This window comes from Ipomoea nil, unplaced genomic scaffold, assembly GCF_001879475.1.
Source record: "Ipomoea nil cultivar Tokyo-kokei standard unplaced genomic scaffold, Asagao_1.1 scaffold2283, whole genome shotgun sequence".
In the NCBI taxonomy this organism is placed as follows: domain Eukaryota; kingdom Viridiplantae; phylum Streptophyta; class Magnoliopsida; order Solanales; family Convolvulaceae; genus Ipomoea; species Ipomoea nil.
The window spans coordinates 1,995,001-2,014,289 of NW_017618711.1; the positions used below are offsets into that span (position 1 = coordinate 1,995,001).

General features: G+C 33.3%; 2 protein-coding genes across 2 annotated transcripts; both read right to left on the reverse strand.

Annotated features, from left to right (window-relative positions):
- Nucleotides 1–3,719: 3,719 nt before the first annotated feature.
- Nucleotides 3,720–7,588, reverse strand: LOC109151068 (AT-hook motif nuclear-localized protein 3-like). Its single transcript, XM_019298977.1, has 5 exons — nt 6,848–7,588; nt 5,384–5,451; nt 4,996–5,127; nt 4,676–4,837; nt 3,720–4,353 (listed from the first exon to the last, which is right to left on the reverse strand). Exons 1-5 carry the CDS (start codon nt 7,167–7,169, stop codon nt 4,048–4,050), a joined length of 990 nt encoding a protein of 329 aa, XP_019154522.1. The 5' UTR covers nt 7,170–7,588; the 3' UTR covers nt 3,720–4,047.
- Nucleotides 7,589–16,283: 8,695 nt separating this feature from the next.
- On the reverse strand, nt 16,284–16,772 carry LOC109151172 (F-box protein At2g15640-like). Its single transcript, XM_019299090.1, has one exon. It carries the CDS (start codon nt 16,770–16,772, stop codon nt 16,284–16,286), a length of 489 nt encoding a protein of 162 aa, XP_019154635.1.
- Between the last annotated feature and the right edge of the window lie 2,517 nt (nt 16,773–19,289).

A 19,289-nucleotide genomic window follows, 5' to 3' on the forward strand; every position in this document is an offset into this window, starting at 1 on the left:
ACTAGAAGACTCGAAGACCGCCGCAAACATCCGTCTACAATACTAGATTATTAATTTTTCTATACATTTATTTATGATGGGCCCTAGGGAGGCATGACACAAGAATAATTGAAGGCAGGTTGGTGGACTTGGCTAGGGGGAGTTTGTTTACGAAAGTGGGGCATTTGGTAGCATGAAATGGAGCTAAAGGCACTTTAGTAATACGAAATGGAGTAGAACCAGGGAAAACACGAGGAGGAGGAGGAGGTGATATGTTCGGCGTGTGGGGTCACCAGCTAGCACCTTGGGCCCTAGTTTATGGTCCGTTGAGGGGTGGCGTACCTCGCCAAACAAATGCTAGTAAGTTGGAGGACCGCTCTTGGTCTTGGGCAACGGGGCCCTTTGTGCCCCTTGTTCGTGTGGCCAAGCCGTCCGCCAGCGGCTAGACAGCTCATGCCTAGTGTGGCCGACTATGGTAGATCACCTAGGGTGGTTAACTGACTGAGGGAGGAGTACGACATACGAAGAGGCGATGGCATACGACATGGCGAGGTACGTAAGTGGCGAAGTTTTCGGGGCAATTAACTGGACTCGAACTTGGCACTTATTAAGACATGCGGTTGGGGATAACGGAGTGTTGTGGTTCATACACCTATCCACGACATGTTGTTTTAAGGGTAGTATAAAAGGGGAGAGATGTCCAATTCAGACCATCATTAGTTCTCTTATTCTTTTCTTAACTTCTTTCCCAATGAACAGTGCAGTGTGTTCTTGACCCTTGCTTGCCAGCTAGTTAGGCTGGGCTTGTTGGTTGGGTCATTTGGGCATGATTTACCTTTTTATTTATTTACAACTCTGGTGGTACGTTTACATTAAGGGTTTTAGACTACAAATTATTGTGTGGACCATAACAAAAAGTACATTTTTAATATACTAAATGTACATTATTTGTGTACTGAATGTACATTATATAGTATAATGTACACTCAATATATAATGTACATTCTGTACATAAATAATGTACATCTCCTGAATACAATCTACATTTTTAATATACTAAAAGTACATTATTTTTGTATGGTACATTATTTTTACAGTATACAAAATATGATCCACACAGCTTGTGTGGACCATAGTCCACGCAATAATGATTGGTTTTAGACCCTATTAATTCAACTAGTATTTGTCTCGTGCGATACACGAAAAATATGTTATAAAAATATACCCTATATGAGGTTTATTCATATATAAAATTTTTGTTATTTAATAATTATTATGTGTGAATTCCTATGATAAAATTATGAACGTAAATATATTTACCATTAAAATAATATTTAAGGTGGGTGATTACTACAAATTTAAACTATATTAAAAGTTTAGTACATAGTATTTAATATTACAAAATTTTAAGAACTTAGTAAACTACAATAATAATTGAATTACAATTTTAGAGTCACCACGGATCAAAATTTTTAGACCTTTGAGATTTCTAACTCTAGATGTAGCAACATACAATTGACCTTTAAAGACCACAATCACAATCTTAGTTCGAACATTGATTTTTTCTTTCAAATGCTATCGAATTAAGTGTGTAATCAATAAAAGATGAGAACTAATAATTCGAGAATATAATCTTAATGTTACTAAGCCTACTTCACGTCAATTAAGTTGGAGAGTGTTGTTGGATAGTATCCGATGAATCCACGAATAACGCATCTTTGTCTTCGTAGTCCTCAATATGCACATCAACAATCTTAAATATTAGGCCGCCTAGCTATGCCATATATTAATTTCAAACTTATGAACTTTGGGGTTGCATGCAATAAAAAGTATATTTTAAATATACTAAGGGTACATTACATATGTATGTAAAGTACTTTCAATATAAAAATAATGTATTTTTAATATATTAAAATGTATTTGATATTCATAATGTATACAATTATGTGGACCATCGTTCACACAATAATTTGCCGGTAGAAATTGAAATATAAATAAATATAATAAATAAATAAATATATATATATATATATATATATATATATATATATATATATATATATATATATATATATATATATATATATATATATTAGAAACTGTCAGTGAAAATTATTATTATTGCAATTATTATTATTATTATTGTTATTGTTATTATAATTAACAATATTATTATGGTCTTGTGAAAATTAAATGTTGATTATCACCATTTAATTTTCACAAGACCATATAACTTTATTATATATAGGATATTATTTTTCTACTTATTCTTCGATATTCATCAAATTTTATGGTGAGTTCAGTCCATTAAAAATAATCAATTTAATGTTAAAACGTTAATTTTGAAAATAAACTATCATTAGGTAAGTAATTGCATTCCCATATGTCAACTCCAAAAACCTAAGGAAGAGACCCATACACCATCATGGGTAGATTATTATTTAATAATAAAAATTAAGATTTTAAGAATTTTATTTTGAAACAATTTTATATATATATACATACATACATATATATATATATATATATATATATATATATATATATATATATATATATTTTGGTTACAACTAATGTTAATATTAAATAGTAATATTTAAAATAAAAATAAAAGGAGGATAAAGAAAGGGGTGAAAAGCATTCATTAACATGGCATTTGGTTGGAAGGAAGAAATTAAGGGGGAAAGGAATTGTAATTCGTTGAGAAAAGAATAAGGTAGGAATAAAGTAGGAATTAAAATTACATTGTTTGGTAGGAAGGAATAATAGAAATGGGAAGAAGTAATATAAAGACTAAAATACACTTGTGTATAGATGAATTCAAGGACAAATATGTCATTTCCTTCCTTTTCTCTTTTTATTGTATGGATGAATTCATTGAATTATAATTCATAGGGGGTCCTATGAATCGCAATTCAATGAATTGAGGGAGTCTTCTTTCCTATGTACAAGAATAAAGTTAAAAAAGCAAACATAAAAAAGTTTTATTATGCTTGCTTTTTACCCTCAAGCTTGATGGATTAGTCATCATAGCCGGAAGCGGGTTTCAAAGATCAACTGTATGAAGTTTTTATTATCTATATATTCCCTCCAACCAAACAATGTAGTTTATCATTTCATTGAATTGCAATTCAATGTCAATGCAACTCATGCCAACCAAACACCTCATAAAGTCACTAAAAATCATATTGTTAAATTACTGTGATTTATCATTTTATTATCCTGTTAGATCAAGATGTAGAAACTATTTTGGATCCTTTCCTTCCCTTTTCTTTATCATAATTTCTCATTGAATAAATTGAGTTTGAAATAAAATGTGTCACGTGTTATTGTTACTTTCAAGGCTCACCCCTTTGAGAGAAAAAAAAATGTTGACTTTAACCTACCACAATGCATGACAGTTCAACGCCAATGATGATTTTGACCAATCTTGATACCGTACTCAATTAATGGTAATGTAAAATTAAAAATATCAATCTTTTTTTGTATAAACCACGACAGTTGGCCTAAGAGAAATTTTCACTTATGGGAATTAAATTCAAATTTTTTCGAAATTATACCCACAAAAGAAAATTTATTTGCCATTTAAACTACTCCGTTGAGTTTTTTTTTTTTTTTTTAAATGTCATTCTAAAAACACTTACAATTGACAAAATTTTGTAAGATAATATATATATATTCAATTTAATGTTCCAAAAATATGGAAACAGATTCTGAGGATGTAACAAAGAGACAACAAATGACACAAAAAACGAATTCATAAGTCTTCAATTACTTTGTGTTACAATGAAAGTTGAGGTGGTGGTTTCATACAACACCCCCCACCCCCCAACAGTTTCTACAGACAAAAAGATGAAATACCCAGACAGAATGGGGTGATCACAGCAGTAGTAAAAACACTACCAAGCCTACAGGAATGGTAAAAAATTTCAAGCTAATCTATAAGTGTCACTCATCTCTACAACAATCCTACCAAACTAGAAGTGATCACTAAGTTTAATGTTGGGAGCCTAAAGTTCCGAGTAAAGGGTACACTCAAACACAGTCAATGATACAATGGCAGCGAAATCAGCAAGAGACCTCACATTTCGATGGGCTCGGGGCTTGAAGTTCCTCCCTCGACAAAGAAATATTGTTATTCCCGATTGCAGACATTCTTGAACCGTGCATGGAGTTTGCAGAGTGTAAATTATCTCCGTGGAAGGTAGGAGAAGAAGTGGGATTTGGACTTTGCCCACTGTAGGCTCCTTCGCTTCTCTCATCAGATACAGGATTTGAAGAAACGAGGTTGTGAATCGATGATGTATGCCCGAATCTCGGCTTCTTGGGTTTCTGCTCTAGCTCGTGGCCGTGAAGAAAGCTGCCAACCACAACCTGATCCACTCAAAAGATTATTCGTTATGCCAAAACACCAGTAATTACTTCACAAATTTTAAGATGGGAGTTTGTGTATGATGGATCTCAGCACTGCATTATGCTTACTTCCCAGGAGGTTACCCATCCTGAGTTGTAATATCCTACTTAAAATCAATTGGTGATAAGTAGGTGAACATTAACCATTTAACCACATCCCTCTATAGTAAGCCACAGCGCCACGTCTCGAATCGAGCAGGGGCTGAACTCGGCCAACCCGACCGACACCCAACAGTGTACAACTTTTATAGCATAAGGTACAATAAGGTTGTTGGAACCGAACCTGGACAGAACCAGCTGCAACTAACATTCCTGAAAGTCCTCCGCCAAGAACTCGACCATCGGGGCCCGATAGAGAGACGCTCATCCCGCCAGATCTGCTTTTTGTCACCCCATTATCACTAGGCATAAACGATCCCGTTAGAGAAAGAATTTCAAAGCGCCCCTGTAAAAATAAAATTATGCTTTAGAAAAACAAATAAGATTCTTGCAACGCATAGAAAAATCTCTTAAATTTGCTCGCAAGAAAATCGAGAACTAACATGATTCAGCTCTCAGCACAGAAGTAAACGAATCACGTTGTACGTATAGCTATGAACGCACCTCATAGGTCAAAGTACCACCAGAAGAATTAGGCTGTCGAAGTGTAACATTTGAGATTGCACCATTTGCGGCCAATACACAAATAGCTCTAGACCCTTGTTGAGCAAATGAAATGATTTTCATAGTAACATCCTGCAAGCGCAAACAAATTCCCCGGAAAATTTTACGAGAGAAATTATAAAAACAATAACAATTATAGATAGATTGATATATATTCCATAGATACATTTCTAGTTGCATGTTTCTAAATATAATAGAATGTCCTATGGGGAAAAACCGAAAAACAATGTCAAGTTAATTAAATATCTGGAAGCTGACAGATATGGACCAAAGTTTTGAAAATTTAATGCTGAAATAATATACATATAGCACAGACTAAAAGCCATACCTCTCCAGCATTAACCGTTATAACATGAGGGGTAAAATTTGCACCGACAGAGTATGCCATTCGCTCCCCTGAAGAAAAATACTTTTAGATGTAAAAATTTGTAGCAAAAACACTTGAACTTTAACGATATTGCAACATATATACAAATATGGAAAACTTTTTCTTTTGCTGCATTCAACCTTTTCAGTTTTCATTTTTACCTCTCTGAATTCAGAAAATTTTGTTTTTTTTTTTCTGTACATGACAACTTAATGCTTTCAAAAATGTCAAATTTGACATCTACTCTAATCTAGGAACATAATGGTGGCAAAAAGATCAACCTGATTTTAGCAAAACTGATGTTTTACAAACATGTCCATAGGCCATAGCAATGTTCGTTTATCATCATATAAACAGGAGTTTTACGGTATAATATTGTAATTAGCTACATAAAACCATACTACGTAGCATTTCTTAAACTTCATCGCATAGAAGATATTCTTCAAGTCAGAATCTATTCTATATTCTAAACAAGTGAATGAATCTAAGTAGCATATGTCTCTGAACAATTGCGTCAGATCCACACATGTCACATCATTCACAGTTTATTCTGATTTTCCAATGATTGGGTAAAGACAGACTTGACGCTATGATGACATCTATTACCAAGGCAAAGCTGACCTTATCACAAGATCACGACTTCGAATCCTTGCCCCCTTAGTTTGAGCCGCTCAGCTATGGGTAACCTAGGCTGGTTTACTTTCTTTTGGTCCTTTGCCTGCTAGGTCACAAGGCGAGGTTTACCTACACCCAAAAGGGTTGTGGGGTTTCCCTCGTCATCCAAAAAAAACTGACGTTATTAGTGTTGTGTTCATTCATCAATCTAGATAAATCGCCTACCTACCTTATCACTTAGAACTAGTACCGAGATTTAGATGCAAAGAAAGATTCTCCCATCTCCAGCATCTTCTTCAAACACCACACACACTGACACACATCAAAATATCAAGATACACAGAATATTTGTTGACTTGGATTCTAGTCCCCCACAACAAATAGCTCTAGTGGTTACAAGACAATAAGCAAAACCCATAGAGAAAAGGTCACAAAAACAATTAGATCTAGACTCTGGGTATGTGTCCACTTATACAGCAATCACACACAACTTTTTTCTTTGAGTACTACTGACTCTGTTACAATGTAGTATCTGTTCATAGCTACTTTCTGAAACACAAAGAGTCAATACCGCCCCGACTAAGCTCAAACCCATGACCTCCCATTTGGGAGAATCACTTCATGCCACTAGACCTTCATGCCACTAGACCACAAGATCATTGGCTCACACACAACTTCTACCCCAATCCAGTCTCAATAACAATGCCAACATACTACAATCCTATGCAACAGTAAATCACTGGAAAATCAAACACAAATTGAAAACTCAAGAAAATAAACAAACAGAGGGAAGGGACAAAAACCCTTTACCATGATTTTCTAGGAGGAACTTCTTTTTCTTCTTCAAGGAGCCTACACTGGGTTGTTTCCAAGCTGAATAATCCCCAGTAAGAGGAATGGAGGCTGATATGGGCATTGGAGACAATGCCAGCCTTACTGAACCATCTGGGCCATACTTCTTAGGCCTTCCCCTCTTCTTCTTCACTTCTGTTGAATTACCGGCCACACTGGCCGGAGCCGCCGGCGTCGCCGCCGTGGCCGCCGCAGTTGATCTAATCAACTGGCTCGGATTTTCACCGCTGGGACCCACCTGAAAGCTCCCCGGGTCTTCATCAACTCCTTTTCCCTCCATTCCCACGCACAAAAACCCAGAAATAACCCCTTAAACCCAGACAATACTAACAGTTTAACCCTCAACTTACTAAAGGATCAATTCCTTATATCTCAAGCTCAGAAAATTTAAACCACAATTAAGAACCTGGAAAATCTTACACTAAACCCACTTCAGAAAATGAACTATAAATCTGTAAATGCTAGTATATTCTTTGTGTTTCCAAGATCATCTGCAAATCTGCAAAATTCTGAACTATGATTCAGAATCTTCAGTTGCAGAGCACAACTATAAAGTTGAAAAAAAAAAAAAAAATTAACTTATGGAAGACACTAAGAAAAAAAAAAAAAATTAATCTTGCTGGGTGAAGTCACAATTTCCAGAGGAGTTGTGGGATTAGGGTTTTTGAAAAAAAGATGGAGGAAAATAAAGCCTTAGAAAAAAAAATTTAAATTAAATTTAAAAATATGAAAAAATAACAAATAAATAAATATTTAATTCCAAAATTCAATGTATTGATTGTGGTTAAATAATTGGTTTGAAGTCCGTCTTGGAAATTTAATAAACCTTGATTTTGAAATGGCAAAAGTTGAATGAATTGATTATTTAAGAGAAATTTAAAAGACATATAGAAAATTTGGAAAAAGAAAATTTCTTTAATTTTTAAATTGCAATTTAATTATTTAAAGCTGTAAAGTTAAGTGGTAGCCAATACAAATTTTTCCATCCTCTGACCCAGTCTCTGTCTTTTCAGATGAATTATTAAAGTTGACTATTTAACCAGAGATGCCCTTTAATTTCACAAATTTTACTGTCACTGCCACTGTGATTTGTACTTAAAAATTTCATTTTACCTACCAACTTTCTTAAGCTATTGCTAGATCAATTAATATATGATTGATCACTCATGTTTTTTTTTTTTGAATGTTGCTTGCTCTATTACAATGTAGTATCATTGAGGCTAAAACTCATAACCTTCTAAATGGAAGTCCAACCTGGGTACCATTAAACCATATAGTCTTGGTTCGCGAAAAATATTTGAGCGAAAATAGAATTAAAATTCTATTAAAAAAATTAACGGGAAGATTAAATTCATTGTTTGGTTGGTAAAAAATAAATTACTGAAAATATTGATTACATTTTGTTTGGTTGGCTTGGAATTGTAAAGAATAATGAGTATAAAGACAATTATACCCCTGCACGATAATAACAATAATTGGTAATTAAGAAAAGTTTGTGAGGACATAATTGTCATACTTGTTTTCCATGGAAAACTAAAGGAAAAGTGTCAAATTGGCCCCTAAGTCAAGTGAATAGTGCAATTGAATTCCCTAAGTGAAAAAAGCTTCATTCAAGTCCTCTAAATCAGTAAAATTGTTCAATTAAGTCCAATTTGACTTGTTTACCAGATAAAATCGATGCGATGTTGACACGTGTCCTTATTTTATTTTTTAAAACAAATATTTTTTATGTATTAAAAATTTTAAAAAATATTTATTATAAATAAATAAATAAATTGAAAAAAAAAAAACCACAGCCGACTTCCCTCTCCCTCTCGCAAGCCGGCTCGACGAACTCTAGCCAGACTTCCCACTAACGAGCAGAGCAACGGCCGGACAGCAGCTAATCGGCAAGCAGTAGATGGCGACCTGTGTTTCTTCCAGCGAGGCAGTTGCGGCGGTTAGCAGCAACAACTCCTTCCCGGCGAAGCTTGCTGGCGGTTGGACCTTTTTCAGGCATGAGCATGGGCGACAAAGCAGCAGCAGTTTCGGCGGCATCTGGTCCTCCGATGGTGGCGGAGCTGGTTCCCATTAACGATGGTGTCTTCTCCTCAATGTGTTCGCTGGTGGCAGTGGTTGGATGATAGCAGACGGAGGGGGACTGGAACGAGGGCGGTGGCCTTGGCCACCGCCCTCGTTCCAGATCTAGTAGACGGCCATGGCCGTGGCCCGTGGGCCTCCTGCCGGTGGCTGTTTTTTTTTTTTTTTTTTTTTTAATTATTATTATTATTTAATTATTTATTTAATTAATTTATAATAAATAATTTTTTAAAATTTTTAATAAATAAAAACATTTGTTTTTAAAAATTAAATAAGAAGGACATGTGTCAACACCACATCGATTTAACTTGATAAACAAGTCAATTTGAATTTAATTGAATAATGTTACCGGTTTAGGAGGCTTGAATTGATGTTTTGTTACTCAAGGGATCCAATTGCACTATCCACTCGATTTAGGGGATCAATTTGACACTTTTTCCAAAACAAAATATCAAGGAGGAGTCATTGAAAATGTTCTCCTCATTTTTGAGGAAAATATTTTCTAATGAAAAATATTATTCATGAACTAAACAAAGGAAAAATCAGTTTCTTCAAATTCAAGGAAAACACTTTTCAGTGAACCAAACATGCCGTTAGGGTTGAGGTGAAAAAACAAAGTCCATTTTTTCCTTTTTTAATTCAAGCTTGGACTCCGCAGTTTTTGCTGCCATTCATCAGCTTTTATATTTTTTAAACTTTTATTATATATATATATATATATATATATATATATATATATATATATATATTGAAAGTGAAAGAGGATTGCAGGATGTAAAAAATAGTTTAAAAAATTACAAAATTAATTATGTGGAAGTATGATCCACTTTAAAAAGTGGGAGAGTATTGCATATTTGCAGAAATAAGAATAGCCTTAGGATCATTCAATCACATCAAAAGGAGAAAAGTATGATCAAACCCATTATTCAAAAACGATTGGTGATATAAATCTTATCTTACTTTATATAATAGCAAAATGTTTTTTGCCAATTAATTTCCCGCCTAAATGAAATTGCATCATTTTAAGGTATTAAATACCAATTAAATGAAATTGCATCATTTTAAGGTATATAATGCAGCATACTTATCTATTTTCAATACATGTTAATCTACAATTATTGTTATTTAATGATTTAATGATGAAGCAAGTAATACATTCCAGTATTTTTAAGTTAACATTTTATTATATAAATTAATTTATTGTTTACTGAAAAAAAATTAGAGTATCCGATTTTAAAAAATAAGATTAACCTGTTTTTTTATTCTTACAATTTTGTTGATCGACAACAATTTAATTGTTCATTCTAATATAGTTTTGAGAGGGAAAAATTAAAAAAAAAAGTTACTAAATTGAAAAAAAGTTTTTTAAAATTTAAATCAGTTGCATGAACAATAATATTGGAGAGACGAATAAGTTTAAACAAATAATTATTGAACTGATATTAATTAATTAGAAAATATGATGTATTTCTTAATTTCGTTTTAAACATAAGTTTTACCTGAAGATGATATTGTATTTATTAGTTTGTTTTAGATCTGCTTCGGTCACCCGATTTTTCAGATCGGCATTTGGGGAAGAAAGCAATTCCACCACGGCCAAAAGCTACGGTCAGATTATCTGAAAAGTTTTTTAGCAGTGGATTACTTGGACGTGCGATGATTTAAAATCAAGTGTGTCAAGACGCCGGAAACAGAGAAGGTTCGCGTAAGTCAGTGAACATTTTAGAGAGATGGGCTCGGGTATTGGGCTGAAATGCAACGTAACTGGGTTATATGGATAGATAATTAAATATTTATTGGGCTTAGCATTGCAGGTTTTATTTTTTCTTTCATGTCATTAAATATTTCATATTTAGTTTAGATTTATATATGTTGTACGTATATAATTATTATTATTAAGCAATGTTTAAGAAAAGATTTTTGTAGTTAGTTTCAATGTATGATGATGAAACTGTATTTTTTATTTATATATTGTCAAGTATATGTACTATAGACTTTAATTGCAAATCATATTAATAAATGTTTTTATATATAAGAAAATTTAATTTCACAATTTTTTATTGTATATTGTTTGATTTCCTAATTTTTAAATTTTTTTTTATAAAAATGTGTGTGTGTGTGTGTGTGTGTATATATATATATATATATATATATATATATATAATTATTTTAATATACACTTTTTAAATCTCATGTGGTATGTTATAACACAATTCTTTATAATATATGCTAACAGTATGTGATGTTCGATATAACAACCAATTTAGTATTATTAAAGAAAAATACATTTCAGAATAAGTTTTAATTTCATGATTAATATTTTATTTTATTGTTTTTAAAACATTATCAATAATAAAATTACTTAAATTTTATGCCGTGCATCGCACGGGACAAAAACTAGTGTGCAATTCTAATAAAAATGCAGTACAATCAAAATTAACTTCTTAATACTTTATGGAGAAAAAAAAACATTCAAGAATGTAGTTATGGAATATCCAAGAATTTAGGAGAGAAGGGAGAATGCGCATTTTGTGGCAGATTGGCGGGTTATAGAAATCCAAGAATGTAGGAGAATGGCAACTTGGCAATTTGGCAGCTTTCGTATTGTGTATTTGGGTACATAAGTACATTCTGATACCTCAGTATTATTGCTTTTTGATAACGTTCATGGTACTCAATCGTCTGGACCAGTGTGTTCACAATGCATTGTGTAACTTAGCCCTAAACAATGTAATTTTAAATTTTAATTCTGAAAGTAATTGTTTGTTGTTCAATTCACGTTACAGACTTTTTTAATACTGTAGAACATATGTGTGTGCCTTGATGTATTTTCAGTACTTGATTGATGTACTTTTCATGAATATAATGTACATTTTTTATATACTAAAAGTACATTATTTCAGTATTGAATGTATATTATTTTATAGTTACAAAATAATGTATTTTTAGTATTCAATTAAGTACTTTCCATGAATAAAATATACATTTTTAATATACTAAAAGTACATTATTTGTGTACTATATGTACATTATTTGATGGTATACAAAATAATATATTTTCAACCGGGCCGATTTTTAGATTTTTGTGGTCTTATTCTTGTAAATAAATGAGGCCCTTACTAAAAGTTCAATCTTTAAATCCAATACCGTAATTTTTTCTAATAATAATAATAATAATAATAATAATAATAATAAGATGGTAAAATGTTTCTGTGCGCAAAGAGAGACAAAAAACATATTATGGAATAAATTATAATTATAACAATAATGATAATAATAATAAATATAAAAATAACAATAATGTGGTAAAATATTGCAGACAAGATTCAAACCTCCAATATCCAAGATGAAACACTATAGAAACATGTTTCTACCATTTCTCCATAGAGTCTTTTAAAATTAATTGCAATTTTACTTTGTTTTAATGTCTTAAGCATTCCATTGTCCATATCTTCCTCCAAATCTCCTTATCACTTGAACATCTCTGTTTTCCCTAAATCTAAAAAGCATACCCGCCCTCTCAAGAAAGATGAAAGAAACTTGCTTGGTCCATGACTCCACGCGATCATACTCTTTCATTGTCCATATATTGTACCTCGAATCATCTTCCAGCGCAACCACAACAAGTGATCCCATGTAAACATATGCTGCTACATATATAGATGGCAATGTTGCCATACTTTTCGGCAATTCCATCATCCCAAATCGCTCCTTACTAATGTTAAACCGCACAATCAAAAGTTCCTAACCTCCTCATCCAGCATACCATGTCCAACCTAATTAACCGCCTCGTTTAGACAGGCTTGACTAGATCTTCCAGGATGGAAAGGACAGGTGCATTATCACTGATGTCTTCCCATACCCGTTTGCTTAGCCTAAGATCTCAACTTTGAGTTTTTTTTTTTTCCTTTTTGAAATTTGATAAATGTGTTATGTAGATTGGCAGTGTTGGAAGTATGAAGACTATGAACTTTATTTAATTTGTTTTGTGAAGTTTGAACCATGTGAACTTAAACTGTAATGGATTAAGGGCTATATGCCTATATGGCATTATGAATATATGTCTATTGTTTAGTGTTTAAGTCTTAAACACTTTAATTATTTTTTTTGATGAATAAATTATGGGGATATGCTCAGTTGAATTATGTAGCATAATGATGTATGTTTTGTTATTTTTATATACAGTAAAACTTATTATCAAATATATATATATATATATATATATATATATATATATATATATATATATATATATATATATAAATAAACATAATAAGCTTCAATCCAGGTTATGTCCCTGGTTTTATGTCCGTTTTTTCTGTTAACTTTTTTGGTACCTTATGCTATACTTGTTGTACTACATAATTATTTGCACAAAAATATCCCTGCCGTTATAACTTCTGTTATCTTTCACATTATTATTACCATGCACATGCATACACAATATCTTTTTCTTACATTCTTCAATTGGTAAGTTTAATTTTATTTAGATTTAATTAAATGTTACCATAGTTATATTTAGTAATATATCATTTCTATAATTCTTACTTCATTAATATTAATATGAATTCTACAATTATATATATATATATATATATATATATATATATATATATATATATATATATATATATATATAATAGTGTTGCAAAAATCGCGCCTAGGCGCTAGGCGGTCGGCCACCTAGGCTCCCTAGGCTCCCTAGGCGGTCCCCAGGCGCCTAGAGGGCTATATATATATATATATATATATATATATATATATATATATATATATATATATATATATATATATATATATATATATATATATATATATATATATATATAGGGAAGGGTTAATGTGCGGATATAGCTTCCCGTGCGGTTGTGCGGTTAGATCTGAACCGTTGATGAAATCTAAATAAACGGCTCAAATCAAAGAAAAAAAAAATGCGTGTTTGGAAGAAAGCCACGCACCTTAAGTGTTAGATCTTAAGCACAAACTCACGCACATTAAGTACAAAACTCACGCACATTGTTGGACAAGAAGACGCGCTTTTGGTAGACGCTTTTGGTTTTGGTAAACGCTTTTTGTAGACGCTTTTGGTCATTTAGACGTGTTGCATGCTTCTTCATCCAACACACATTAAGCACAATCTCACGCACACTAAGCACCCAAAACTCACGCACTTTAAGTATTAACTCACAGACTTTAAGTTTCAACAATTACTGATATTAATCATTACCCTCACACACATTAAGCACAAACCCTACGCAAATTAAGCACAAACTCCACTCACATTAAGAACAAATCTCACGCACCTTAAACACAAAAGCCCACACTTTAAGTTTTACTAACTACTCACATTAAGCACAACCCCACGCACATTAAGCGCAAACTCACGCACCTTATGCACAAGACTCACGCATATTATATACAAAACTCACGTACATTAATCACAGAACCGCTCACATTAATGTTGACCTAAATACAAAAATTACAAAATTGTCACCGCTCTTTTTTTTTTTAAATTTTGATAATCTTGGACGTTGATTTAAGCGAGATGAATGGCCCAGATTAAACCGCACAACTGCACTTGAGCAACCTAACCGCACTAGAACCTAATTCTATATATATATACCAGTATTTCATATGCGCGATGCACAAAAATACTAGTGTGTGTGTATATATATATATATATATATATATATATATATATATATATATATATATATATATATATAGTGAAAGTCAGACTATCTCACGGTTATTCGGTTACCGCAATAACCGACAAAAATCAACATAATCGGTTTCGATCGGCTATAGGTATATGTTCGGTCGGTTTTGGCCGATTATGGAGAGTTAAAAAGCAAGCTTGGTTATTCGGTTATCGGTCGGTTATTGACTGTAACATATCGATGCTCACCCCTAATCCTTACATGGAGGTTTTTCTATTTTGCTTGTTATTTTTCTGTTTTGGGCTTGTAATTGATTCCCTGGGATGTTTAAATAGAGGGTAACGATTTGTATAGATTATGCTTTGGAATGAAATAGAATTTCTCAGATTTTCTATTTCTCTTTTCTCTAAAATTCCCCTATTCTCTGCAATTCTTCCCTAATTTCTATCTCAAAGCTTCATACCGCTCTGATACAACTTTGTATCAGAGCCTAATCAATTATATTTTCTATATTCAAGATTTCGCAACCTAAGCTTTGATACAACTTTGTATTAGAGCGTAATCAATTATATTTTCTATACCCAAGATTTTATAACAAGCTCTTATACGAATGTGTATCAGAGCCTAATAAATTCTATTTCCTATGTCCAAAATTTAATAACCTAAGCTCTGATACCCAGAACATAACCAATTTTATTTCATATGCCCAAGATTTCAGAACCTAAGCTCTGATACCACTTTGTAACATCCAATTTTTAAACCCAAAATAAATTATTAAGGATCAATCAAATCCATTAAAATTGCAAAAGCGTAAACCACCAAAAATAAAAATAAGAGTGTTACCGCCACATGTTCAAACATCTTCCTATATCCAAACGCAAGGCTAAATAAAAAATTAAATCAACATCCAACTTTATTTCCATCACAGGTTCAGGAAACTAAATAATAAAATAAACGAGTCATCGTCATTATCAGCACTGTTTCTCCTACTACGTCGAAAAGATAAATTTTGTACAGAAGCAACATCATTAAAATCAACATCCGCATCAAGAAAAGCTAGGCTCTCAACATAAGGGCTTGCGTGGAAAGAATATATAACATCATGCTCTTCATCAAACTAATATACTCAACGGTAATAATAATGTGGTTGACCTTTAGGGTCATAAGCATTCCATTGTCCATATCTTCGTCCAAGTCTCCTCATCACTTGAACATCTCTGTTTCCCCTAAATCCAAAATGCATATTCGCCCTCTCAGAAAAGATGAAAGAAACTTGCTTGGTCCATGACTCTACGCGATCATACTCTTTCATTGTCCTACTATACCTCGAATTATCTTCCAGCGCAACCAAAGCAAGTGATCCCATGTAGACATATGCTACTACATAGATAGATGGCAGTGTTGTTACACTTTCCGGTAATTTCAATCATCCCAAATCGATCCTTACTCATGTCAAACCGCACAATCAAGTTCCTAACCTCCCCATCCAGCATACCTTGTCCAACCTAATGGACCGCCCTGTTTATACAGGCTTGACTAGATCTTACAGGAATTGAAAAGGCAAGTGCATGATCACAATGTCTTCCCATACCTGTTTGCTTAGCCTAAAGATCTCAACTTTGGGAGGGCAATTTCAAGCCCAACATCCACAATATTTACCACCTTGTAGTCATTCGTAACATATAATCAAACCTAAACCCAAAGAAGCTCTTGGAATGCACAAAATTCGGGGGCTCGAGAAGGCAAACCCACCTCCATATAAATGGGTTCCAAATAATCATATCGTGATGGTTCTTGAAAAAGTCATCAAAAAGGAATATCAGTCCATTACAACATCCAATAATTCTGAAAAATAGGTTCTCAGCCTTGAACGGTGCTCTAAACTCAACAAATTTAGTTAAATTACAATCATTGTCATCGTAGAACTCGTAGATTTCTCCTCTTGGTTTAACGCAACTACGCATGAGGATGCAAGAAATGCGGGTATCGTTCTGGGAATTGAAATCGAGGTTCGTGTAGATAAAGTAAGGAGTTTTGATGAGATAGTACCATGATCTTGAAACGGTGGCCCAGCGGAAGATTGACTTTGCGGGAAGTTTGGCGAGGACTTCAACCCACAAATCTATAGGTAAAAAGACAGACATCTTATTGTTCAATTTTGATGAGCTCAATCTTCTTCCTCTTTGATGGATTATATGAATCTGGGGTCCGGATTATACAATCTAAGTATACGATTGAATATAATAAACTAATAATAAAGTGATAATAGGGGTAGAAATAACGTACGAATAAGCGTCACACGGACGAATATTGTATTAATAGGATGTATAATGCTATTACAGAGGTTCAGGACGTATAATAACAAGAGAACTATAGTAAAAAGGTAGAAGATGTCTGAATAGGCTGGACACCGAGGAGTGCTTTTATACTCCTGGTCGAGCTAACAACCCGGGGTACGCGGGAGGAGCCCGCAACGACCGCCGCGAGACTCGCTCCACGCGAGGACCCGACCCCTTGATCAAGCATGGAACTCGGCCACGTGGCCGGTCATGGACTCGGCCGAGCCCACGTGGCCGAGGCCGAGCCCACGTGGCCGAGGCCGAGGCCGAGCCCGGTGAGGCCGGCTCCACGGTGAGCCGGCCCCAGCTGGGCCGACCTCGGAGTGGTTCGTCGCGTGTCAGGCGTAACTCGTTCAATGTCGTGTCCGACCCACTCCGTATCGCTTTGCTCCAAACCCGTTCCATGATTATTCCATCACTCTTCTTATTCTTTTTCTTCTTCTTCGATCAAAATGGGGTGCTTTGGAGAGAACATTGATGACGGAGCCAGTTGTTGGGGTGCTTTGGAGAGAACAATAATGATAGAGCCCGTTCTTGGGGTGCTTTCTTTGAGAATCAACAATATTTGAATTGGATTTCAAAATAGAAATCTTTTGAAATTGGTATACTGAGATAACATCCCTCCTTCAAGTGCATGTTATACTTTACAGCTTAGTTTTTTTTTTTTTTTTTTTTTTTTTTTTTTTTTTTTTTTTTTTAAATATAATTTTGGATCATATAATAAAATAATCAAGGGACCATTTATGCTACTCGTTTTTTACCAATAAGATGGAATGATACTTGTTTTTAATTAGGGGATGAAGTTTTTTAATTGAAATAGTACTCAAATCCTATAGTTGTGTTTTAAAAAGTTATAAACCAAACACTAACTATGATTTTGATTTCTGGTGTGTAAACCCATGAACCAAACACACCCTTAGTTTTTGCAGTGGATACAAGATGGTGATATGAGTTCTTGGATTTGTGACAACTATAGGGTAAAGATTGATCTTGAGTCCAGTGATTATGATATAATAATAAGATTGTCCTGGGTAAGATGAGAAGAATATTTTGAGAAAATTTCCCAGTGTAAGATTAAGTGTGAAGTTATAGTTTTATGGGATGATGATGCTGAGAAGTGCTATCAATTTCTCAAACTAAATTTCCTTGCATTTTTCACCACTTTTTTTTTTTTCATTTAAAATCACAATTCGAAACTACTTTTCACTCATTTTTTTTTCATTTAAAATCACAATAAGGAAAGATGAAGGAGATGAATATTACATTCAAAATCAAACGAAGAAGATGAAGAACAAGGAGTGAAAGGAAAAAAAAAAAAAAATATATATATATATATATATATATATATATATATATATATATATATATACACTAGTATAGTTGTCCCTAAATCCTAGAAGATTGAAGCTTGCTGAATTTTGCTTGCCATCATGCCATGCATGAAGTGAAATTTCAGAGGTTACACCAATTTCACTTGAAAGATCTCTAATATTTTTCCTTCAAATATCTGTTTTGTTGTTTTAGCATGACTACCAATAATAGCATGCATGATACGAATCTAAGCTAACATTCTTATCAAAATGTTGAATCCTCCCTTAAGGTCTCTCACATCCCGACTCAATATAGTATATGAAAAGAACTGAGTCCTCACATTTCGATTTGATAGAGTATATGAGAGGAATTGAGATGTCCAAGCTCAATCCCAAAGACCCCCACACTCCGACTCGATATATAAGAGGAATTGAGTTGCCCGAGCTTAAGTATTAAAAAAACATGTGAGATAGGAATAATGTCATAAATAAATTAGGTATATACCAAACATAAAAATAAATATATTTATAATAATAGTTACATTGGATAAAGACTATTAAGTACGGAGTATAAATCAAGTACATGACAAATTATGTTGTGCAATTGTGTGCACACAGTTACAAAAACGACGTCGTTTTGACTAAAAATGCACGTCTCATTTTAAAAAAAAAATAAATAAATAAAATTATATATCCAAAATGAATTAAATGAACTAAAAATCTAGAATAAATGAGCTAAAAATTCAGAATGAATGAACTAAATATTCAAAATGAATAAGAACCATGAACAACATAATGATGCTGTTAAAAAAAATCAAAATGTGCAACAACGTCATTTTTTATAAGCGTGTACACCACACAAAGTTGCACAGTATAACCATTGCAAATACATGAGCCCCAACAAAAAGGCCTGATAAAGGAAACCCAATCATTGAAAAGGGGTAATAACCAATCGTTATATCCTACACCACAGTGCTCTGTGCGCCGCGCGCCTCCCAAAACGACGTCGTTT